The 25,871-nt window shown below is 41.2% G+C and overlaps 1 protein-coding gene across 1 annotated transcript; it reads right to left on the bottom strand.

Moving 5' to 3' along the window:
- On the bottom strand, positions 1–25,792 carry CDH17 (cadherin 17). Its single transcript, XM_068184905.1, has 18 exons — positions 25,710–25,792; positions 23,046–23,115; positions 20,211–20,309; positions 19,398–19,535; positions 17,708–17,846; positions 16,336–16,494; positions 15,451–15,650; positions 12,898–13,029; positions 12,179–12,329; positions 11,265–11,480; positions 9,954–10,030; positions 8,489–8,680; positions 7,043–7,287; positions 5,157–5,287; positions 3,993–4,229; positions 1,961–2,077; positions 1,738–1,854; positions 1–852 (listed from the first exon to the last, which is right to left on the bottom strand). Exons 2-18 carry the CDS (start codon positions 23,088–23,090, stop codon positions 746–748), a joined length of 2,502 nt encoding a protein of 833 aa, XP_068041006.1. The 5' UTR covers positions 23,091–23,115; positions 25,710–25,792; the 3' UTR covers positions 1–745.
- Positions 25,793–25,871: the final 79 nt, after the last annotated feature.

Below are 25,871 nucleotides of genomic sequence, written 5' to 3'. Positions count from 1 at the left end.
TAAAATCTTTAAAGAACATTTTTATTCTTATCTTATGTGTAGGGGGCAAGAGCAATATTTGCAGCAGTATGATAAAACAGCATATTACCTACATGACTCAGCATAGGCTTTTTTAACTTGGAAACTGTAATGAAAGGCTATGGTGCTTCACAAACTGGTTTTACTATATGGGATATCAAAAAAGAAGAACTGAAATGTCACATTGATAGTACAAATACAGTATAATATAAGCAGGCACATCCCAGGGCAAATTGCAGATTGCAATAAGTTTGGGATCTCCTTTGCTGAGAGTCAGAGACATTCCTACAGCTTCATGGGGTATCTTCAAATGTAGCACAGGACTATTCCCCAGACTGCTCTTCAGTGAATTACTGAGTTGGAAAGAGACAAATATGCGCAGGTCGACAAAATGTCATCCTCTGTAAAGTCCATGTTTACTTCAGCTGTCAGATGAATGAGACTGGTCCCATGTATAGATCCCTGAAGGGGCTCATCATTTGGTGTTGTCATGAGTTAACACTTTAGTCAAAGCTGATAAGCTTATTAATGGCTGCTGCTGAAGGTTATATATGTTTTATGTTTTGTGACTAAATAGTATTATGTACAAAAGCGAGGCCAAACCCCTGGGAGTCTACTTTTGCATGTTTATATCGTGTTTGTGATAGTACATCTCTGGGCTTTGGAAGCTTCACAGTGCACTCATTCACAGCCCAAAGGGCAGTTTTGTCTCTTGATGAAACAGTCATTAAGCCAGTCTGTTGAGTTCAGCATCATCTTTTGCATCTTTGGGATTACTCTTTTCATTTTTCTCTTTGTATCTCATGTGGCAAAATGCACCTGCTAAAATGGCACCTGAAAAACAGAGAGTGTTTGTATGTAAAGGGAAGAGTAAACTTTCTGAAAAGATGTTCCAGCAAGGGCCATGACACTGCCCTGGTATCCACAGTGCTTTACCTCTTGAACAGAAGCAGCTTTGAGGAAGAACCGTGCAGCATGGGACCAAGAGCATGGACTCAAGGCAGTGCTGGGCAGGATCAGATACCTTGGGGCTCAGAGGCCTTCCCCCAAAGGAAAACTTTTCCTCTAGGGTCTGAGCAGATGGCAAAGTGTCTATTTTAGCCCCTCCTCCCTCTGAGCAGGGATTTGTCATGTTTGTCTTGAGATGCAGTCCCTCGTTTCTATTATATATATATATATATATATATGTATATATATATATATATATAAAATGCATAATTTGATCTTTTAAAATCATGATGAGCTCATTATACTGTATATAAATTTATTTTCTCTTTATCACTGTTAGAATGAATATGAAAGATGCAAACCTGCAAAGCTGAAATAGGTGAATAAAATGGTAACTATAAGCTACAGGTACAGATACCATAAGTAGGAAGCTTCACTATTTTCACTGTAATCTGGATGCCTAAGACAAATTCAAGTCCCTTCCCTGACAGGCAAAGGGCAGTAAATAGCAATGAAATGACAATATGCTACAAGTTCAGCAATTTCTTCTGTCCTAGCTGGTTGTTGTGCCATTGGATGCTTTTCTTACATTACAAAAACTTAGAAGTTTGCAGCCATCAGGATACACAATCATGGGATCTCTCCTCTTTCACTCATTCTGCAACATGCTTGACAAATAGTCACCCAACAAGTGAATTCATGTGAAAAATGTAGCAGCACCATCATATCTCAGAGATCTTGCTTCAAATCAACCTGGAAGAAGTGACTTACCAATGATGATCAGGACCCCAAATAGAATCCCAATTGCCTGCCCAACGGTTGGCCAGGAGTGCTCACGGTCTATTTCAATAAAACATGAATTTTCACTGGAACACTTGCAGATGCTTACTGCAAAAGGAAATGCCATGAGGTTAATGAGAAGTGTAGTAGTCACACTTGATTATTTATAAATGTAACTGCTGTCTTGAAGCTAATAGTTCTGTGCACAGAATACCTTTAAGATTCACTTTGTTTTCCAAAGGCGGTTTTCCATTGTCATTAAGTATTATTGGAACATCATACACCTTCTCTTCAAAGTTAGCATGTTTCAGGGACAGGTAAGCATGAGTAGCTGTAAGTAGGAAATGGGACATTCATGTCAGCACAAGAAAGAAAGTTAGTTCAACATTTATACCAGCTGCAAGTGATCTTTTTTTTTTTTTTAAGGCTGCTTTGCACATGACAGTAATTCCTGTTTTCCTCAATGTCTTCCAGGATCTCACTGGTTTGCAGACATTAAGTAAAAAGGGAATATCTAGAAGCCTAGTCTGGCCTTCAGCATAATATGACTGTAAAATTTCCTTCCTAATTTCTACACCAGGCCAAATCTGATCTTGGGTAGTGCTACACTGATAGCATCCCACCTAGACCAGGAATAGTCCCCTATACTCATAGAGACCAGAATCAGCTTAAATTGTTCCCAAGGAAATGCAGGACAGACCATCCTTCTACTGAACTTACACTGTCACATCTAAGACTCTTTAAAAACTGGAAAAGGTACAAATAGCCATTGGGATCAGATCAAAGGTCTGTTGATGCAAGTATCTTGTCTCTAGAATAAATGGAGATTATGATGAAAAAGCAAGCGTGTATTTTATTTCCTCCTCCCTCTCACCCTTTAAACATTTTCAGCTCAGAGACTTCTTGAGCAAGAAGTAATTTCTTGCTTTGAACGTGTAGAAAATTTCTGCATAGACAACACCCTGAGACAGTAAGTTCCCAAGTCAGCTACCTCCTTATTCTATCTGCACTGTAAATAACTCCACAAACTTCATTTGAGGGTCCCAGATTTGTGCACTGGACGAGAGAGCAAAGGATGAACCTTTGGCCACCCTGACCACAGCATTCATAATTTTATATCTCTCTATTGCATTTTTCCCTGCTGTCTTCCAAGATTAAAAGTAGTAGCTTACTTTGCTGCTCCTATACACTTCCTTATATCAGGCCATTCTATAACTCTGATTATCCTTGTCACCCTATCTAAACCTGTTTCCAGTTATACTGCATTTTTATGGCAGAGATAGAGAGACTGGAGTTCAAAGCTTGAAGAAATTATGCATATATACAGGGGCATAATGATGTCCTCAGGTTTCTTGTCTGGTTGTTTCCTGGTAATCCTCAATATTTGACCTGTTTCTCTGAATACTGCTGATCTCACATTTCCATGGAACTGCTTACAGTTCTCCTTCCTGAGTCATAATGGCCAGCTCAGCGCCCATGATTTCAAAAGTGAATTTGGGAGTCCAGGGTTCACTAGCACCTGTGAATTTTATTGTTCAAGCAGATCAGTCTTGGAAGAATGTTCTGATATTCCTCACACTTGGTTCCTACTCAAATAACTTTGTATAATGAGTAAACTTTGCCTCCTCATTGCACATCCATATATATTGAGTTATGCAGATCCCAGCAAAAAACCTTTGGAAAACCACACATGAACTCCCTTCACTGCAAGAGCTGACTGTTTACTCCAAGTCCTGCATTTTAAATTATTATTTATTCTTTCATAATATTAAATTTGTGGCAACCTAGCTTTCTCTAGTGGGACAATTCATCAAACATGTTTTATTAATTCAGACAGGCTCTATCAGCCAAGCACTTATTCATGTGCTTACTGTCCCCTTCAAAAAGCTCCATTCATTTTGTGAGGCAAGACTTCCTTTTGCACATGAAATGTCAGAAATGTACAATTTGCAAACTGCTCTATTTCTTTTTCAGCAGTGATTTGTAGTCATTAAACACACATATATTTCATACTTACATGCTTTTTCTCTCAAAAATACTCATGAAATTATAGCTTGCAACATACTAGGTTTTACGTCTTGCAAAAAATAATTAATGACTTTGGTGTTCTCGACAACCCCATTTTTTTCCTACATGTAACACTGGTTATGCAATAAAAATAGTGAAAAGGAATTCTATAATTCTTCATATTCACCGGAGTACCAAGTGAGTCCCATACCATTGTAAGAACAGCTGAATTAGCTTACCATTGAATTTTGAGATTTCCCAATTATTTCTTGCATTCATCTCATCCGCAAGGGAAAAAGTAAATTTTGAATAAAAAAACTGTTCATCAGCATCAGTAGCTTGAATGAGAGTTCTCTCTCCTCCACTGACTGGGTAGCAGAAGAAAGTAGGATAATCCGTAGCTATTTGTGGATAGTTGTCATTCACATCACGTAAGTGTAGAATCAAGAACACTTTGGATTTCTTAGCTGCGTTATCTGTCAAGTTTAACAGAATGCAAAGTTACATGCACCTCTTGGATTTACACTCTGGGCTGTTGCATTTGCAGCTATCACAGAGGTACACCATCAGATAGGCAGTGAAAGGTATTGTTCTGTCTAAAGATGGCAGAAACAAGGTCTCAGGAGGTCCTGAGGGATTTCTGGTAGCTGCCACTTCTTTTTAACAAGCACTGTTTATTTACCACCAGCTCTTGCTAGCTACAGAGCACTAACAAGGGAAAGGAGGCAGATCACACCTAGTAATCTGTCATATCCATCATGTCTGGCAAGCAGTCACATCCAAATGACCAGTGCTCTTTGGAACACTCTTAAGCATCAAATGTCTTGAGTTTTCCATCCCGCTTTTATATACAGGAAATGCAAGCCAAAATTGTAGGATTTTAATGGCTAGAACTAGAAGTCCTAATATATTTCAGACCTCACAGAATATTAGTTTTAATTACAATAAAATGAAATTCTGTAGAAGGTTGCAAACTACTCTCTGGGTATGTTTTCAGGAAGCCTAACCATACCTAGGAGAAAGACTAAAATCTTCATAGCTGTAGAGAAAAAAGCGGCAGAAAATATTAATACTGAAAACAGTGAAAAATATTGAATCTTCTTTATATGTCATGTGATTCAAGCAAATATAAGACCGTAACCAACTTCATGAAAGCTATTTTAATCCTTTTTATCAACAGCACCAAGATTTCTGCAAGAAATTTAAATTTTTAAGAAATACATACTTTTAAGGATACACTACAGGATGTATATCTGAGATTACATGTTCCAGTGCTTTTCATGGGTTTAGTAGCTATTAAACAGTAAGTTTAGTAGGTATCATTAGTAGGTATGATAATTCCTCATAAAAGAGTAAGGACAGGGGATTCCTCTGTGTGTATATTTAGTTGTTTCATCACTTACTTAGCTCTGATACAACGACCTCTATTGAGTATATTTCTTCAGTTTCTCGATCCAAAGGGGAAGCAGTGTATACCTGCCCAGTGGCTGAATCAATTCTCAGCCATTTTCTCACGTCACCTTCCAAGGAGTATCTTTGGAAAGAAATAGGGGGAAAAAAACCATATATACTGTTCCAAATCGGGAAAAAATTCCGACAAAGCAAATACTTTGTTGTCGACTTTACGTAAGAGGCTTGATTACAGTTGTACTCAAAGAAAGGATTCTTGGAAGAGTCACAGTACCACAATACTACAGCCACCCAGGAGACACAGATAGAGGAAGACAAGCCAAAATCATCCAGAATAAGAGTGAGAGCAGAACTACAGAAATGTTGTCTCTACTACAGCCTGTGTGCTTGCAATTCCACTTTCCTTCTAAATGGGTAGCCTGGGATGGCACTGAGCTTTTAGTCCAGAAGTGTGATTTGTCCAAACCCCGTGTCCATCTCACCCCATCACATCTTCCACATCTTGGTTTTGATGGGGGCACAAGCCAAGGGCTGGGGGACAGAGAGGCCAGTGCAGCAAGGTACCCTATTGTGGATCAAGAATGTGAACTATGGTGATTATCTTCTGCCAGTCTGGAGCAGCCTGTAACTACCTTTGGGGCAGTCTTGGAACAGAGAATGCTTTAAGCATCACCACATGATTGCGTTTATATAATTGTTTAAAAAATCCAGTTTAAACCCAGGTGCCTGGGTATTTACTTATACAAATGTAACCATGAGCATATGACCCAGTTAAAGCATAGGCACTTGCTTGAGTGGAAGTGACCAGATCTTCTCATTCAATGTTTTTGTTCTTTCAGTACCCTTTACACTAGAAACAGCTTGTATGTCATGCTTGTATGTCTTCTACTTTTTATACTTTTTATTTTATGCCCTTTAACCTATTTTTAGCAGAAATGTGGTTTATGTATATCTAAATTCCTGTCATGTGTCTCTGTCATCATCCCCCAGAGCTTCTGGACTATGTGGCTCACTTTCAAACTACTTTGACAGAAGGCCAAACATGATAAGTTCCCAAAAGTTAGGAACAAGTAGAAAGCCAGATGAGAAATCTCTGGGAATAAGAACCCACAGGAGGCCTAAGAGTCACATTGTGCAACTAACTCCATTAACCACTTGGTGTTTTGCTGAATTTTAGTTAAATTTCAAGAACTGTTTATTTTGAGTTGATCTGTTCAGCATTCCAGCTGGGAATTATACACCAAATGTCACAAATAACTCCTCTATCAGACTCTACTGTGTAAGGTACATTTACACCATGCAACACAGCACAGGAGTTGTCTTGCACAGAGCTTTGCATCCACAATAGAAAGAGATGTGTCATCTCTGACAGCTAGGAACTAAAATGAATTATTTTTCAGTTGTAGACTTGAGGCTGTGTATTTTGGTGGAGAAAAAGCTGAGGTTGTGTATTTTGGTTGTTTCCTGCATGACATGAAAAGCAGCTACTCTCCTACTGGTTCAGGGGTACACAGGATATGCTTCATTCTTTTGATAAAGGCATTATGGACATGGAACCTTGTTATTCTTAGTCCAGCTCTACCTTTTTCCTGGAGATATAAATTAGCCTGTTTCCCTTGTGGTTTCCTCTTTCAAGGCTGATGTTTGATGTTCACAGTACAGACAGAAATCTGGTCAGAAAAGTACTACCCAGCAGTCTGCTGCAGGTGGGTTGCTGGCCCCCACCCCACCACATGTCCCCCTTCTACTAGGAGATGAGACTTCTGTAAAAACAGTATTTTTCCCTGTGCCAAGTATTGGGCATAATTTCCTTGCACTTCCTTTAGAAAAACTTTTGAAAGCCTAACTCAATTAATTAATCACAGTCACTCTTTTTTACCGTACAGAATCCCCTTCAGGATCATAGGCCTCCACCGTCATGACCAAGGTGTTGACAGGAATGTCTTCAGACACTTCTGTTCTGTAAACTGGCTTCCGGAAAACAGGTAGCTCATCCACATTTGTCACAAAAACTTTAAGCAGGGTAAGAGAGCTTGAGTTGTATTGCACGCCTTCCACCAGCGGTTCAGGATTTGTGGCATTGATCACCAGATTGTACACAGGAATTGTTTCAAAATCAAGAGCCTGGATGAATTAGAAAAAAAAAGGGTTATTGAAGCAATGGTTCTGCTGCTGTGGGGAGCTCCAATGAGAAACTAAAAAGTCCCCTTCTTCTCAAGGAGGAGATTGCATCCCAAACACAGGCAAAATAAAAGAGAGCTGTCAGGAAAAAATTACACCGGGAATGTTCCATTTAAATGAAACCATATGCCTGTTTAGAGGCCTCCTCAGCAACTGCATTTTCTAATAATGTTGCCACCTGCCCAACTAAGTTTAATAACAATATCCTGTTTACAGAAATAGTATTTATAGCACTGTATGAGAAGGCCTCAAATGACCTCCGGGTGCCAAAAGTCAGGCAAGGGTTGTTACACCGCAGAGTTTCTCACAACTGCCTCCTTGGGAAAAAATGAGGCTGAGGCTGATGCTGAAGACGGTTCACCAAACGCTGCCTCTGCCTGCACTTGGCCTGGTGGCAGCACATGAGCTGGAGGCACACAATATGGCACCCCTTGGAAAATGAGTGATAATTTCCTGGACCCATAGTCCAAGGCTCATTTCAAAGGGAGAGCAATTTGGTTATTGAAACTCATGGATGCAGCAAAAAGTGTTCCCTATATTCCTGTCTCCAGCATTCAGCATATGGGCTATATCACCTACTGCAGCACATGCTGTCCTTGGCTTGATCGCAGTTAATGTTCCCCTCGTCAGGAACAAACTGCATCTCCATGCTGACATTGAGACATGCTGGCTACATTTGCACCTTGCTTTGCAAAGGCCATAAATGGCCAGAGCAACTGCTGGGAGGAGAATCTGCCTCATCATAGCCCATCACTACCACCACACCCCATGGAAGCATTAGCTGGCTTTCTCTTGTCCTTAAATGCTGCTGCAAAATCACTCAAATAATGCCTTTTTTTTGTCATTATGGTGCATAAAGACCTACTTCATTGTCCAGAACCTGCTCTTCTGGAGAAGCAGCCAGCAGCAGAGCCAGTGGAGGGAGCTGCTGGTGGTGGTGAGGGTACAGCAAAGGCAGGAGGATAGGTGTGTGTGAGCACTGCACAGGCACAGAGCTTGAGTCCAGAAGTGGAGCCTCCTGCAGTCTGCACCATGCTTAGGGTGTCCCCACCAGTCAACACCCTCCCCACAAATCATTACCAGGCCAGTAACTGTATGACAAATAAGTAACACTAAAGGAGAAGAATAAAATCCATCTATTCACCTTGTTAATCCTGACGAACCCTCGATTTGTTTCAGAGTCTGTCTCTATGATGAACGTGTTGTTTGGATCACCTTCCTTCACTTGGTAAATGATGAGGGAGCTCCCTGTGGCAGGCTCATCTCCATCAGTTGCTTCAATTTCTAATATCACACTTCCTATTGGGATATCTTCTGCCACAGTCACGCTGCCATACTGAAGAGAGAGAGGTGTTGTTGAAACATGACATACCATTTGTGGATAAGAACTTTAGCACAACCATTTGTGGATAAGAATTTCAGCACAAGCACAAAGCTTGTGACCCACATGCGTGGATATATTTCAACCCACAGCAGCCACACAAAGGAGGGAACCTTTTTAGCCACACATTCATCGTAGGTGATGGGATCTATGTCAGTGCCACTAGTACAGCACCAGGCCCAAATCTTTAGCTCCTCTGTGAAAACCAGCCCATGATCATGCAGAAGGGGTAGTACAGCTTCTCTGTACCCTGTGAGCACCCTGGCCACTCATTGTTAAATATCTGATTGCTTCAAGCACCATAGGTTGTTGCCACATTAGCATCCTGGATCTTCTGACTCTAATGTGTGTCCTTGTCCATAAACCTCGCCTTGAGACCCAGGTCCTGGACCAAGACCTTGAGGTGAGACGGTGTAAAACCTGCTCTGTAGGCACCTTGTCTGCATGAGACTGCGCTGCCATGCCATCAACAGAGAGCTGGGCAATGCAGTCTGCAAGGCCCAAAAACCAACACAGCTTCCCTGAAAGGACAACTATGCCTGACAGGCCAGACAGCTCCCCTGAACCCACGGCCTGCAGGAGTGGTGGGAGCTGGGACACCTCTGTGTATGTACTTCAGCCACTCCAGTGTCTGCCAGGAGGCTTGGGCCATCAGGCAGAAGTCATGAAATGTCTGCAGGTCTCTGCCGGATGCCAGCACCTCCACCAGAGAAAAGGCAAGAGCCTGACACCCATCCTGGAATCAGGTTTGGGCAGGGATCACTGGACCACTGTTTCTGGCTACATAAGGGCTTTTGATTCCCATTCACCTTCTGGCTGTTTTGGGTACACTAGTGCTGTGTTTGGAAAGGTACTTGGGAGATGCCAGCTTTTTTCCATTTAGCTGTTTGATTAATTTTAAAGCCTTTTCTTCCCCCTTTCCCTTCAGAACTTGCATTTCTGGAATAAACTGCTTTAATAGAAAAATTTCTTTCTGTACAGAGTTTTCCACTGAGCAAATTACCTTAAATTTCATAATTAGCTGTTAGTCTGTCCCATTGCTTATTGTCTAGATAGAGTTTATATGCAGACTTGCAGTAATATTTTACCTTTATTTTTACTAGTAGTTACTCTGTTACTTGTTCTGTAAATGGCTAGTTTCTTGCTGACATCCTATAGACATTGAAGGTATGCTCAAACACTTGTCAAAAGTTATTGGAACATCCAAAATAGTGTTAAAAATACTCACATCTGAATTTTTAAAGATGGGAATTTGATCATTGATGTCAATGACATGTACTTCCACATCACAGATTGTTTCGAATTCTGCATGGAAAGAGACAAACAACGTCACACCAGCCTTTCTGCCAAAAATAACTCTCCTCCAGAAGGGTTCACTGTGAGCAAAAGTGAGCATTGCCAGATTGCCCAATCTAAGCATTAAGCTGAGAGAAGCACTTATCTCAGATATCTCTTAGTCAATGACAACCTCGCTCTATTTTACCATTGATCTTCCCAATTTCTCCAGCACTGTCCCATCCTCTTTAATTTTCCTCACTTTTTAAAACCATATCTGTTTAACAGGATGATGATATCTATGAATTGTGTTAGTCATATCACTTTTCCATGTCAAAAAGTAAACCCTGGTTTAAAAATGCTCTCTTGTCCTCTTGGTCATCAGGCAGCGCTCCCAATTTTGTTACAGGCCAACTTCAGATTAATGTAAATCTAATCACTACCTGAGCAGGGGAACCCATAGCAATGGCAGGTTGTGATTTTAAAAGCATAATATATCCATATATAGATGGATTTTAGTGTTTTACGAACATGCCTCATGAGCTGAAAGCTAAGGAAAATTCTAAACAACATTGTTTGGAATTCAAATAAGCATCCAAGACAAATCACCAGCTTCCTCCCTCTGGAAGGTTTTCCATCATCTGCTAAAATGATGCTATTTAATTTACAGACATCTTTACCTGCCAGCTCCTTCATGTCCAAGTTTTGCCTGACTCTAGGGATTCCAGCACAAAGCTTTAAGTTTTGGTATGAAGTTTGATTTCCTTTCCATTCAGTGAATCACAAAGGACTCATGACAATTTACATAAGGAACAAAGTAATTTTTGAAGTTTAATTCCAGCTTAATATTCTCTTAATGTTTTAAAATATTATGTGTACTGTCTGAGCAGCTTTGTTTAATTTCTTGATTTTTTTTTTTTTCAGTTAAGTCCCTTTGAAAGATCTGGGGGAAAACCACAATCATGTTCTCTTCATTTTTCCCCCCTGTGGAAGGAAATCTCTTTCTGAAGTACTTGTTAACAAGCTTCCCAATTTAGCCACATTCTGTCCTAGAGCTGGTTCCCTTCCATGCTTGTATTATGAATCATGATTAATCTCCCTGAATCTCAAGAAGAGTGCAAGTACCATGCCAGAGCAAGACAGCTCTCAGTGCTACTGCCTATTCAGCAAATCTTCCTTGTCTCCTACATCCCTTAGACACTGAACACAAGTCATGCCAGTGTGGACAGAGTTATTCCAATGCATATCAGCAGGCATTCCTTACTTGAATCTGTCACCAGGACCTTCAAGAAATACTTGGCTGAATCACGCTTGTTTAAGGAACGGCCAGTTAATTGCAAAGTCCCAGTGTCTTGTTGAATATAGAAGAGATTCATTGAGGGAAATTCAGGTTCCTGACTTTGGATTTGGAAATGCAGACGAGAATTAAGGGTATCCTTCTTATCCATGTCTGTAGCAAACACGGTGCCAATATTACTTCCTGTAGCAGAGCAGAGATGGAAGTCAGACAGAATGCAGTGGTCCCGTTTCTCCACAGAAATACACAGTGACAGCAGTGATACCAGTGCAAAGAGTAGAGGGTCAGTAAAAATGAAGCTGTATGGAAAATACTTCAATGGACATGCAATCTTTTAACTTCTGGGAGTTTTCGCTTTAGCATCCCAGCATACTGGTTTGGGGTTAGGGCAGTCCAAAAGGCTGTAACAGCAGACTCTTCAGTCCTGAAACCAAATAACTGATGTCAAGACATTGGGCAGATTTTGGTAATGGTCCATTGAAGTCAAAAGTGTTATGCTGGAGTTGTAGCTGGATGAGGGAAAATGGGCTCATAGCACTTTAAGAACAGTATTTCTAGTATTGATAATAAAAGAGGTGTTTTTCTTATACATAGTCAATGCAGTTATCCAAATCTGTGGTTGTAAGAAAATGCAGTTTTATGTTTTAAATAAAACAGCATTTTTAAAGTAGATGTTTTGAGTCTGTCCTTCCCAGGTTCTTGAAATCCTTTCCACAAGAATTATTGAAGTGAAAACAGGAGGCCTATTTGCATAGGAAAATATTTCCCTGAGACAGCCATGTTTTAATCTTTGGGATCAGAATTTCTAGCTTCATTCACACACAGCTGGAAACAACAGGACTACAATGAGGTGTATAAATTAACAGAAGTTCTTTTCTTACCTCCCATTTCATTTTCTTGAACTTCAATTACAGTGAGGTCCTGCTGACACACAGGGGGATTGTCATTGATGTCTTCCACAATAACGTGAATTTCCAAAGGCTTGTCCACCAGTTCTCCCGTGTTATCTTTTGACACCACAAAGAATGTATACTGCAACAAGAATATAACAATTAGATGGTTTGAATGTCCACTGTGACAATATTTTGCATTTTAGTATGTAACTATGGGAATATGAAATATCCTCTCATGAGTTTGCTCAGTATTTTCTCTCTTAAATCAGAACTCTTCCCTCACCCTATAGCTTCTGAGGCCTGAGTTCTCAAAGGATTTTAAAATCTGAGGTCCCCTAGGTCTGAAGTAGATCTGAAACCTCCAGATCTCCTTTACTCCACACTTCCCACTCCCTACCTCTTACTTGTGCACCTACACCCTGCCATAGCTGGTCCATGCTGTACATTGTACATATGCTGTGGGCAATGATTGCTACTGCCAGATCCACTCCAGGGTAAGAACCTGAAGCCTGTTTACAGTATAATAGGTGGATGAACTTTCACATATATCACATCATTTCCAAACAGAAGTAACAAGAAACAAAACTTTTTTCTCCCCGTCCCATTCCCCTTCCTTTCTGTTGAGCTTTCTCATATTTACTCCCACACCAATAATCAGCTTCCTGCTGTGCCCTCTGCCACCAGTGAAGTTTTATGTGTTTACTTACAGTATCCTTTTCTTCCCTGTCCAATGGTTGGGTCACATAAATATCGCCATTCTCACTGATGGAAAATGGGAGCCTTGGCAGCTTTTCTTTTTCAAAAATGCCATAAATTACACCTGGTTCATTTGACTGCACCTAAAAAAACCAAAACCAAAAACAAAAACAAAACCAAAACAAAAAAAAAAAAACAAAAAAAAACACAAAAACAAAAACAAACAAAAAAAACCAAGTCAGGATAGGAAGTCAGAAGTGTAGAGTGAGATTTAATAGGGATTATTTCTGGACCACAAACAGAAACAATTGCATTCCTGTTAGCTTCATAAACCAGAAAATTAACAGTTTGGCAGGCTCTTGGAATGAATTACAGAAAATCAGACTGATAATCCACCTCTGCTCTCTGAATTGTGTGGTGAAGCCACCTTACCACAGTTTCTCTATCTGTCCAGATGGGATACAACACATACCTTTTTATAAAAGGATTTTGTGATATGGAGATAAATAGTGATTATGAGAAAAAAAACCATTATTTGCATTTTAATATCTTGATACTAATGATTTCCTCTCCTAACACTCTCTATTCCTGCCTGTTGTTTTGTTTTATTTAATTCAGAGAAGTGGAACAACAAAACAGCACTTAATTAGAAGGAGCTGACAACTCCCTCCAGGACCAAGAGGCCCTGCAGAAAGACTTTGATAAATTATAGAGATGGACAATCACCAACAAAGTGAAATTTAACAAAGTGACAGATTCTGCATCTGGGATGGAGCAACCTTGGTTGTATGGATAGGCTGGGGAACAAGAGACTGAAGAGCAGCTCCACAGAAAAGACCTGAGGATCCTGGTGGTTGCAAGTTAAATATGAGCCAGCAGTGCCCTGGCAGCCAGGACGGCCAACCCTGTCCTGGGGGGGCACAGCATCACCAGCCAGGCAAGGGAGGAGATTGTCCTCCTCTGCTCTGCACTGGGGAGGCCTCACCTCGAGTATTGTGTGAAGCTTTGTGCACAACAATATAAAAAAGACATGAAGCTATTAGAGAGTGTCCAAAGGAGGGCCACGAGGATGGTGAAGGGTTTGGAGGGGAAGCCTTAGTAGGAACAATTGAGGACATTTGATTTGTTCAGCCTGGAGGAGACTGAGGGGAAGCCTCAACATCCTCATGAGGGGAGGCAGAGGGGTGGGACTGATGTCTTCACTCTCATGACCAGGGGCAGGACTTGAGGAAGCTGAGTTGGAAGAGGTCTGTGTTAGATATCAAGAAAAGGTTTTTCACCCAGAGGGTTGCTGGGCACTGGAACAGGATCCCCAGGGAAGTGGTCACAGCACCAAGCCTTCATTAGTTCAAGAAGCATTTGGACAATGCTTTCAGGCACATGGTGTGACTCTTGAGGTGTCCTGCACAGGGCCGGGAGTTGTACCCAATGATCCTGATGGCTGTCTTCCAATACAGCATATTCTATGATTCTGTGATTCTGTGAAAACAAATACCTGGTACCTATCTGTAAATAGGTGCACGCACACTCTTTACATTCATCAAAGCTTATGAGGAAGGCTCTTTTCTGGGGTGCCACACATTTACAATGAAATTAAATACACAGCCTGGTAAGTTAATGAACATTAAATTAATATTTATGTTCTATACAGCAGCAACTGCATTTCATTTTCCCCTAGGCAGAATCAACATGCCATTGGCTACCACATGAAATTTATATACAAGAGACCCCAGAATGGGGGCACCCTTACATGTTAGTCTTCCTTCCACCTGTTTTCATTCTGGATTTCCTTGAACTGTCACTGAAGCCAGTGAGAATAGCACCAAGCCAATTACTCTTGTAAACAGGATCCATGGAATCCTGCCATGTACAAAGGATGACAGCATTGGGGATGTCATTGCCAAGGCATTTTTCAAAGTCAAATATTTCTGAAAGGCTGTTGGCCTGTTAGTTAATATGTACTGATGTCTACACTGCTATTGGTCTGTAGTTATCAGCACAATATATTGTGCTTGAACTGTGGAAAGAGGAATATTGGGAATGCAGGACCTGAATGAAGGTATTTTAGTCCTTTCAAAGTACTTTTGATGTAGCAGTTGTGCTGCATGATACAAAACTGATCACAGCAGGTGTCCCTGAGTGTGAGGGACTGCTCACAGCAGGGCTGCTGTGGAGCTGGTCCCCTGCCCTGCTCTTTTGCAAGTGGAAGAAGCTAACCTCAAAATAAGCTCCAAAAACTCTTGGTTTGCTCAAAGCCTGGAGGACCCATGACTGGATTTTGGTCCCAAACTGAAAGGCAAAGTTCAGTCACTCAAGTGTTTGTATTGACTGTATGTCAGTCACCTTCAGACTATTAACTTTCGTGCTAACAAAAAATCAATGAGATCTTCACTAACAATCATTTCCAAAGGATGTCATATTAAAAAAAAAAAAAAACTGGAAGGTGTCAAAGTCCTTCTGAAGAACCTGGTGTTGGATGCAGTGGGGACACCTTCACAGTTAGTTGTGAGAAAACAATTGTTTGGTACAAGGAGAAGTTCAAGGAGTGTGGTCAAAGACCTTACCTTGCTGATGTTGACAGGGTGGACCTGGGTTGAGTTTTCTTTGATGTAAATGATGGGGGGAGCTTTCCATAGGCTTTCCTTCACAGTGATGATCACATCGACACTGCTGGTGAAAGCATTTGATGTTGTCCCTGCCATGTCCTTCACAGAGACAACAAGTATGAAGGTGTCCTGTTTTTGAGGATCCAAGTAATAAGAGCCTAGAGACAGAGCAAAGAGTCAGGAGAAATGACACAGAGGCTGTGGGGGCTGTTAATCTGCCCGTTGCCTCCTACATGCACTATGGTTCTTTAACTGCTTCAGACTTACTCCTTAGATGGTCCTTTGGGACAAACCTCAGCAAGCCACTTCCTCTGGGTTCTCTGAAAGATGCAGCATTCCATCCACATTCCATCATGTGGATGGAATAGTATGAGGCCTCTGTGCTGTGGTCTCATTTTGTGCAGAGGCATCACTGAACAGCCCTCGCCCCAGTTAGGCACTTGTTCAGCCCAGCAGAATAAATGGGTGTTTCTAAATCATTGCAATTTAGTTGGGATCACATGTCCAGATGAGTTTTCTCTGCATTTTGCACGTTACTGCTTTTGGGTTTCTAGATTTCATGGCAGAGAATTAATTCCAAGATATGACACAGTGTAGTCCTGAAGGCCAGAGGATCTATCTCTCTTCTCAGTGTACTTTTAGATCTCAATCTCTATTTCTGATAGCTTCCCTTGAATTTGATGGGAGAAAACAAGTTCCCCAAAACTAGGGCTTTAGTGGAGTGTGAGTGCGTCCCACTGACTACATTTATTCAGAATTTAGCATCAGACCCTTGTTGTTTTGTTCCTATGCATATCGCAGAACTCATGCTTGCTCTGTGCAATCAAGAATCTTTTTACGTACCTTTCCTGCTTGGTGAGATTGCTCCAGTTGCATTATCAATCTGGAAAAGCATTTCATCATAAGGGTTGGGAAAATGATGGAAAATGCTGTAAGACAGCTGTGCATGGGGAGTTGTAGGATCATCACGGTCAGTGGCATGGACATACATGAAGGGCTTGCCTGTTTGGATTGAAGAAGAAACAGTGGTAAGAGAAGAGACTGAACCTTAACACAAAGTCCATTCGAGCAGAGCTGTCAAACCAGGAAAGCAACTTATGGGTAGCTACCATTGTTCCATAATGCATCTCTCATGGGAAGCCATGTGCAGAGGTTACACTGCTCTATGCCATCCCACAGGTCAACCCTCCACCAGCTCTGCTTAGTAGGATCACAATAGGTGTGGTGACCAGTTGATGAAGAAGGTGACAGAGTTAAATCAGCAGAGAGCTATCTATCACACACAAGTGCCTGAACCCAGAATTCACCTCACTGGGATCTCTCCTTAAGGCCACTTTGCAGTTCTTACATAAATCAGTTGAACCCAAAGCACCTTGATAAAAGTGGTGCAACACGGACACAATAAAAGAACAATCATACAGTGAAAAAAAATGAAAACACTCAGTAATGTAAGTCAACTTTTACCTTTTGTGCACCAGTGCAGCATTCAAAATCTTTTTGACTTGGATGCACTGAAGAATACAGTAATATGGTTCAGAATAATTTTCTGACCCCATGGAGGTTTATATGCATATTGTTTAGCAAAAGTTTCTTCTTGAGTCCATAGCCACAGCAATAACAGCTGTATGAGTCCTTTGTCTTATTTCTAAGATGTAAGTCTCAACTTACTGCTCTTTGATACTTGCATGACTTTTGGACTGGATCACTGCAATTTATAATCTAAAACTCTCTTCCAAATGTTAAGGTTTAGCCCGTGTTCTGAGAAGCATCATTCATGGTAAGCACATACCCCATATCTACCCTGGCACTTTCTTTCACTGATATGTGAAGACTCAGTCTTAGCATTCTTTTTCTGTATACTCTTTGGTAGCCTTTAAATTTTAAATGCCTTCTAACATAAGTTTTCTTTGTTTGTTTGTTTTTTGTTTGTTTTTTCCCCAGAGCCATGGAGAGAGCAGCAATATTTGTCTGTTAAGTGACACTTGCAAAGAATAAGTAATAAAAAATTATTTCTGATTGCACTCATCCCTTTACATCACATAGTGGTCACCTCTTTGCCATTTCATTATATTATAGAGGCTTTCATCCTTATTTTGTGCAGACCTGTGGGAAGAAAAACTGATCTTTTTCCAGCTTGTATAGCAACCACTTTACCTTCCTGCTTAATTTACCTACCTTCCTATTAATGATAATGTTTAATTACAGCGGCAGTTACCTGGACGAGAGTTCTGCCTCACTACTCCATAGTACTTTGTCTGGTTAAATTCTGGTGGGTTGTCATTGATATCCTCCACATATATTGTAACAGTATAGGGACCTTTAACTTTCTTTCCACTGTCATCCAGACTTTCCACCTGATTTGAAAAAAGAAGGAACAGCAAGTAAATATTTTCATGCAGATAAGTTAAAAGGCACAAATTAATATCAGGATGTCAGATGCCAGGTCACCCTTGCTGCTATGCAAATCTGGTGAGAGCCACCACTGGATAGCTCCACATACAAGGACAAATTTGCCACTGTAGCTGCCTGACAAAAATTTGTCACAGTATATAATGCCAACAAAAAAAAATAACTCACTTCTGCTTCTGATGACACCTTTCAGAGGACAATTTCCCACTTCCAGTTTCAGCAGACTACTTGTATTTTTGCACAGCTTAGAATTCATTGGTGTTTTCCTTTAAATACCAGTATATACTTTCTAGCAAACAAGGGGAAAATCCAACATGATATAGCATTTATAGCTAAATGCTATTATAAATATAAATCAGAAAAAAATAGTCTGATAGAAGGGTTAGTAAAGAAAAATTAATTCTTAATTATTTTTTCTTAATTAAAAAGCATAACTTTTTCATTCTGTCATCACTTCTTGTCTATAAATTATTCACATGCTTAGAGTTATTAACTTCTGGGGGTAGGAAATTGTCCTCTCTAATTCCAATCTCAGCTTTAGAGCTGAGAATGTGAAACCATGAAACCTGAATTGCTAGACTTTAGAAAGACTGCTAAGGTTGGCTGAAAAAATCATCATGTACTTTTTCTGTTCAGATACTGATCCTCTCATGATCATCTTCTCAGCTGCTAGTGCCTCAGAAAAAGACAACACCATTTTTGACATGGTTTAAGAGGACAAGGCTATACTGAGACCCAAAGACTGCCCATCCACTGTTTCATTCTCAATAGTGTTTACACTAGTGAGATCCTCATGAAAAGGATATAATAGCAGGACAAGCACAAAAAGCTTTTTCCTCTCTTAGAGTCTAACATCTTCCAAACAGCTTTCTGCTGTTATCTGACAGAGGTTAGATCTGTGCCTCTCTGCCTAAATGTCTTTCACTCACACTGTTTCACAGAGTCACAGAATATTCCGAGTTGGAAGTGACCCACAAGGATCATCAAGTCCAACCCTGAAGTGAATGGCCCACACAAGGATCGAACCTTGGCATTATTAGCACCATGCTCTAACCAACTGAGCTAACCTCAGTTTGTCACCATGTATATTATAAAGTTTCTAAATTATTACAATAGTTCATTTTTCTACACCCGACATGGAATTCACCCTATCAGCCTTCAGGGGTAACAACAGGAGCTCATCCATGAGGCTGGATTTTACTTCCAGTCAACTATTCCCCTCATATTAGGAGAGTTAAAGGGTTGGTGTTGGCATCACAATTTTTGTTTTCTGAACATAGCCTTCCTCTGCTAAGGAGAATTTTCCTGTTCAGTCTTTGAGAGCTACAAAACCGTATGTCTTCCAGCAAATCTTGATATTAAAAATTAAAAGCCTGCCTGGAAACATAGGCAAAATAAAGGATTCAAAATTTCAACAGATTTCTCTTACTATCAGGTATACCCAAAAAGGATGAATGTGAATACTTCTCCCTTCCTATTTTTCATTGAGCTTTTACCTGCAGCTTGTGCACTTCTTTGGTCTCCCAGTCCAGAGACCCATTGATATACAGGATGCCTGTCCTCGGCTCAATGTCAATAATTCCAGCTTTTTCACCAGATGCTCTAAAACTCACAGCAGGTGACTCAAGTTTGAACTACAATGGAGAAAAAACAAACAAAACAAAACAACAAAAACGGGAGGAAATCATCATTTTTTCAGCATTTTCACCATAATAAAAATAATTTCATGCTTTTGTGACTTTTAAAATCTATTGCCAACAGTGTGTTTGGCTGAGAGAATGATATTCCAAGAGTCTGCTCAAAAAAGTCTGCTCTTTTCTGATCCTCAGCAGAGGAGTTTTCACATTATTTCCTGAATGCTGCAAGAAAGCCCATCTGCAGTTTGTTTCCAAAGCAAACGTCTGCTTAGGACAGGCTTTGTCTGAGCATGGGAATGGAAAAAAATGACACACATCCTCCATTTGCCTGGGAGCTGGATCTGTCCTTCTGTGGTTATGGCTTTGGGAGGAAAACCTCAGAGTCAAAGGAAAATGATGACACAAGTTACATGGAAAGAAATTCTCCAGGAATGTTGATTTTATTAATCCCTGTCTTAGGATATCTTCTTAAAAATGTGCTTGAGAGGGGGTTGTCTCCTGCTCTTTGCATGTAGACTCTTGAACTCCCAGAGAGAGGAATTAAAAAATAATTTTGGATCCTCCTGGGGGACTGTTCTTCCCACCAGCACAGAGACAACACTTCATATGTGGTCTCTGTGTGCAAGCTGTGGGGTTCTTGACCAGAGTGGATAACACGAGACACTTGATTACCTGGTGAAGGATGCGTGGACCCCCTCCTTCTTGAACAGAGAAATCCATGTCCTTCAGAGGTCCAGTTACACTCAGGCCCTCCAGATTAAGCCATATAGCCTGTGAGAGAGAGAGGGGGAGAGAGAGGGATGGAGGAAAGCAGCTGAGGGAGGTCTGCTGCCACCACTCACAAACAGCAGCTCCCCACCCCTGAGCCTCCTGTGAGCTATTTTGCTAGAGTATAATGGCAGAGACTCTTCCAGATTTGCACTGAACATCTCCAGTCTCTTTAGTGTACATAATTTTTAAAAGCAGTATGGTTTATTAATTAATTAGAGAACAAAGGCTTGTGCCCTGCCCTTTTCTGACCACTACATCATTAAATGAGATTGGATCTACCTTCAAGAGCAAACAGAAGATGAAAATAGATGAATGTAGACTAAGAGCAAAAGGGAATTCATAAAATCTTTGATGGATCTCCTCTGTGTCTCCAGCGGCACCATCCATGACCCATCCAAGAGCCACAAAGTGTGGTGAAAACAAGTGTGTCTGGAAACCAAGCATCACACCTGGGGATGAGGAGGAGCTGTGGCTGCACCCTTTGTAATTTCCCCAGTAAATCAAATCTTTTTTGTATGGGAATGAGGTGGCCCTCTCTGGGTCCCTACAGCACCCCCATCAGTGCCACAGCCATCTGGGCAAGCCACTTGAGCCCTGTGCCTTCACATCACTTGCATGTGAATGCAAACCACAGAGAGAACAAACATGTCCTTCAGATATTTGGCTTTTACCTGATGGCAGAAATGTCATACAAATCTGTCTCAGCCTCTGTTTTCTTCCTAATGGCTAGCAATGTCTTCACATCATGTTTTTTTCTGCCAATTTTTTATGAATTTTATAATCATACACTCCCCAGCGCCCAAAGACCTCCACACTCCTGCCCCAACATTTCAGGACTGTTCTTGCTTCCAAACAAAAAAACCAAAGCAAAAATGAGCCTCTCAGGGCAGGCCTTGCACACAATGGTTCACACTGTGGTTCAGATAATCAAGCTGTTTCTTCAAAGGCAAGACCAAGATTCCCCAAATTTCCTGTCTTCACCACCTACCTTGACAACACTGAAGATCTGCCTGCCCGAATAAGGGCTCCATTATTTGGCTGCACAGGTAAAGTTTCTTTTCTTCCATAGTAAAAATTTTTTTTTTTTTTTTGCTTTACAGATTTAGAGTGCCATTGCCACCCTGTCCATCACACCACAGAGTTGAGTATGTGTTCTCTGCTGCGTGACTTTTCCTCTGGATCTGATCCTATTGCTGCTAGGACAGCTATTCAATTTCTCACAGAAAAGCACAGTCTGCATATTACCAATGGAAAGCTTAATTCTGCCAATGACAAAAACATAGCTAAGTTCAGCACAATTCACCCTAAGGCACTGATCTGTGTGCGTGTGTGTCACAAGGAGTGTTTCAGTAATTCCATATTGTTCTTAATAATAGCTAGAGATGCTCTCCTGCTCACCTACAAGGCTTTGTGACTCCCTTTGAAAAAAGCAAAAGCAGAGAGCTGGGGAAGGAGAGGGAGGATGCTAGTGAACACTAGTGTCAGCAGAAGAATAGCAACAAATGCAATCTGATAGTTATGCATCCAGGAAAATGCGCTTTGCAGCTACCTTTTAATATTTTTGCAAAATGCTGACTGCTGGCCTTGCCAGAGACCAGATATCAGGACCCTGAATCTGACCTCCTCCATCTATTCACATGTGACACAGGTTGGCATAGCCTGGCTCCTGGAGGCTTTTCCTGGGGCCATTTTATGGACAGATTTTGCTTTATCATGTTCCCTGCCACAGAGGAACAAAGGCTGATGCTATAAAAACCAACAAGTTCAAAGTGCAGCCTGTGAAACAAGTAAGTGATATCACTTCTATCAATTAAAATTACTTTATGTGGACCATAAATATTTCCGAACATATTTCTACCACACGAATCACTATTCAGGAGCTTGAAGGGCAAAGAGGCTTCACCTCTTGGTCCATATCCATTGGTATATCTTCTAAAGATGGCTATAATGCTTGCAGAGTGGCTTTATGGGGGTGGGAGGGGAGGGCACAGCACTGCCACAAGCAACAGCTTGTGAAATAGAAAGGGAAAAGGACATGCTCACTGTAGCACCCCTCAAGTTCTCCATATTCTGAGGCATTTTTTACTGAACTTGAATTTGACGCATTTTTCCAGTCTTTTCTGTTAATTTCAATTGTGAAGTAGAAGTCATCACTGCTGTAGCCTTCACAAACATCAGTAAATCTATTGCATTTAATACATAAGCTCCATAAAGAGCATAATTAATACGTTTCAGTTCCAGAAAATCCTCTGAAAAAGGATTCACAGGAATCAAATAATGAGGATACATCATTAATATGCACAGTTTAAACTATGAGCCATTATATGTCTTAGAATACATTTAATATGTCAGCACATGTATGGATTATAATGCAGAACTCATTATGCTGATGTTTTCAATCTTTGGTGATTTGTTGCAGTATGTTTAATCTTTTCTAGTACAAAATTCACGTATTGGAAACAGTGATACCTAAAGAGGAAGTAGAAGAGGGAAAACAAGTAAATTGGTGCCTTCTAGGCTTTTTGAAGTTTTTTTTCCTAATGACTGAGATGTCTTCTTAACTTGCTGTGGGGTCACACGCATGTGCTGGGGACACACCCAGAGTTACAGCCACTCTGCTGGCACCAGGGCCTGCCTGACCTGTGGGCTGGCACACCCCATGGATTAGAGCTCGGCGGCTGGCAGGCAACCTTTGCTGTTTGCTCACAGATAAACAAAGGAAAACCTGTAACTCACCGAGTGAATGAGAAGCAGAAATTGAAGCCCACACAGCTTAAGCATACTGGAATATGCTTTGCTTCAGCTCCTGCAAAGAGATGACAGTCACTTTAGCTCCATAGAGTTGGCCCAGTCTATTTGCACACCAAGGCAACAGCTGAGTTTTCCTGAAGCTGCAGGGAGAGAGCTGAGGAATCGGTCCTGAAGGAGCAGCTGCAGCCCTGCCTGTGAGAGATGAAACCACTGGTACCCCTGGGCTGCCAAGGAAGGCTGTGCCCATCAGCTTGTGCCTAATGGTGCAAGAGATGCAAGATGTGAGATCGCCAAAGAGCTCTCAAAGATTGAACCAGGCATAAAAAAGCCATGCAACCACATTGTTACAAAGATTCTGTACCACAAACCCATTTTCATTTCTGCTTTCCTTAAAGCTATGAGATGTTCACAGGAAATGCTATTAATTACAGGACAAAAGTCTTGCAGAGACCATCCTGAGGTGTCTGTCTTCTGGTTCCAAAAATCCAACTGTTCCCTGCAGATTGCAGAGGCAAAGGAAGCCTAAGGCATCTGCATTAAAACAAAATGGCTACTGGAAACACAATTTCCAAGTCCAAGGAGCACTCTTTGCCTCAAATTTCAAAGAAATGCTGAGCACACACGTCCACAGTTTATGTTACATCCTCCTGAAAACTAGATGGCTTTCTCAAAATGCTATCCTACTTCCTCACTGCCTCCAGATTTGAACAGAGAGAATGAGGCTGGTTCTGGAAGGAGGTGAATGTGGCGTATTGTGCTGCCATCTTCAGTGGTGCTTCATGTTACATGGCTCACACCTACAGGAATCCTTCCACAGATCTGTCTCAAGGAGGCCCCCAATGGGGAGAACACAGTGTGGAGGCACAGCTCCCTCCAGATGCCTTTTTGCTTGTGCTTCCCATCACACCATTTCCCCCCCTTCTTTTCTTTCCTCAATGGCGGAACAAAAAGGGGACCTGTAAATATAGAAACTGCTACCCACACTGCTGTTCTCTTGAGCACTCATTCTAGGACATGCCACAAGAGTTTTATCTTTCAAATCCCAATCTGTTATACTGTGTGTGCAATTACACCCTTTGAAATACTGGGCTCTTTCCTTGGGCTGGAGATAACTGTGTGGGTACTGGAAGAAAAGAATACTTTTCGCTTTTGAAACCAGAAGTGATCAGGAAAATCATTAAATTTGTCAGGAGACAAGGGCTGAAATTGAGCTCCCTGTCGATGCCACCTTAGTGGGTCCTTCACAGATCTCTTGAAGTCAGAGGAGGTGGCACAGGTAGGGCAGAGAGAAGGAGAAGACACTTTGAACCTCCTGGAAGGACACTTCAAACCAAAACTGTTGCTGATATTCTGGTTATACAGTCAATGAAAATTCTTTCAGTTCCTCTGCCTATACAACCTCTCCTCTCCCCTCCCTGCCTCTCTTCTGAATATATTGGCCTGTTCCTGCTACACTTAGTAGCCATATGGGAACTTCAAAAAACTAATTCCTTATTAATTTGAGGCAGAAGGTACAAAGTGCCCAAGGTGTTCCCTCTCCATCCTGTAAAGCTGCAGTTTGTGCCCAGGGGAGCCCTGCAGAGTTTTGTCTGCCCCTCTGGAGGAGGCATGGCTGGAGGTGCCCCTTTGCCTGCCAGTGGTGGAGGAACACCAGGGAGCTAAAAGTACTGGGGGAGGCCATCAAAAGGGAGGAAAAACTGCATGGAGTGGTCTGGGATACCATGGTCTGGATTCAGGGAAAAAAGAAGCAGCAAGACCTACTGGGAGAGGAGAAAGTTTCAGGGGAAACATCCCACCGTACTTTTGGGGACAGAAAATTCTGGCAAATTAAATGCTAAATGTGGCTGTGTCATGGCCAGGTTCTCCTGTCTAGATCCAACTACCAAATGCAGCAGTGGAAATTCAGCCGTTTCACAGTTTGCATGACAAGTGCCTTTGATGTTCCCTTCTCTTGGAACATAAACATCATTTCCTTATGTCATTTATGGTGCCTATTGCAAGTTTTGATCAGTCCTTGAACATTTATTTTTGGATGGAAACTGTTACCAAGTCTCATGAACTATCTCACAGCCAAGGACCGAAACCCCAAAATCCATATTCCTCTGTCACTCAGAGTAGAGTTCCAGTATATATAGATTCATATAAAAGTTTTCAGTAACAGGCAGTTTCAGGATTAGAATAGCATCAGCTTAACTAAAAGCAGCTTGAGATCTGGGAGCCATATTTTCTCCTTCATTTCTTAGCTTCATCTCAGTGCTATATCCCTAATAATACCTCATGCTTCCCATGCCTGAAGAGAAATCTCTAGGATAACCATGATACAAATATTCCAGTGACTTTCAATAATAAACATTCAGAGAACAAAGAATATTCCCGGAGATTAAAGATCAGTAACAATCACAAGCATTTGGTTCCATGGAAAAAAATATTATTTTCTTTAGTTGATTGATTTCAGATGTTCAAATTCAGCATAGAGAAAACAGAGGAAATTGATCCAAATCAAATATAAACCAGACTAAGCCTTAGCACAGCAGTCATCCATTTTACAGGGACAGCTGAGTTCCTAACACTGCCTGAAAATCCTTTAGCAAAACCCCCACTTCAGCTTTTAAAATCTTTCTGTGAAATGTCAGTTAGATCATCCCTTACCTGTAACATGAAAAGCTTATTTTGCTCTGAAAATGCTTCTTTCTTTTAGCTGTGGGAATCACCTTTGCACAGGTTGGTGGTGATGTCTCTCTGTGCTTATCCAGTTTATAGTTCCTCGGAATTGCCCTCAGAGATTCAGCAGCTCAAACATTAACTGCAGGA

This window comes from Anomalospiza imberbis, chromosome 1, assembly GCF_031753505.1.
Source record: "Anomalospiza imberbis isolate Cuckoo-Finch-1a 21T00152 chromosome 1, ASM3175350v1, whole genome shotgun sequence".
Lineage (NCBI taxonomy): Eukaryota > Metazoa > Chordata > Aves > Passeriformes > Viduidae > Anomalospiza > Anomalospiza imberbis.
This window is presented reverse-complemented; position numbering and strand designations above follow the sequence as displayed.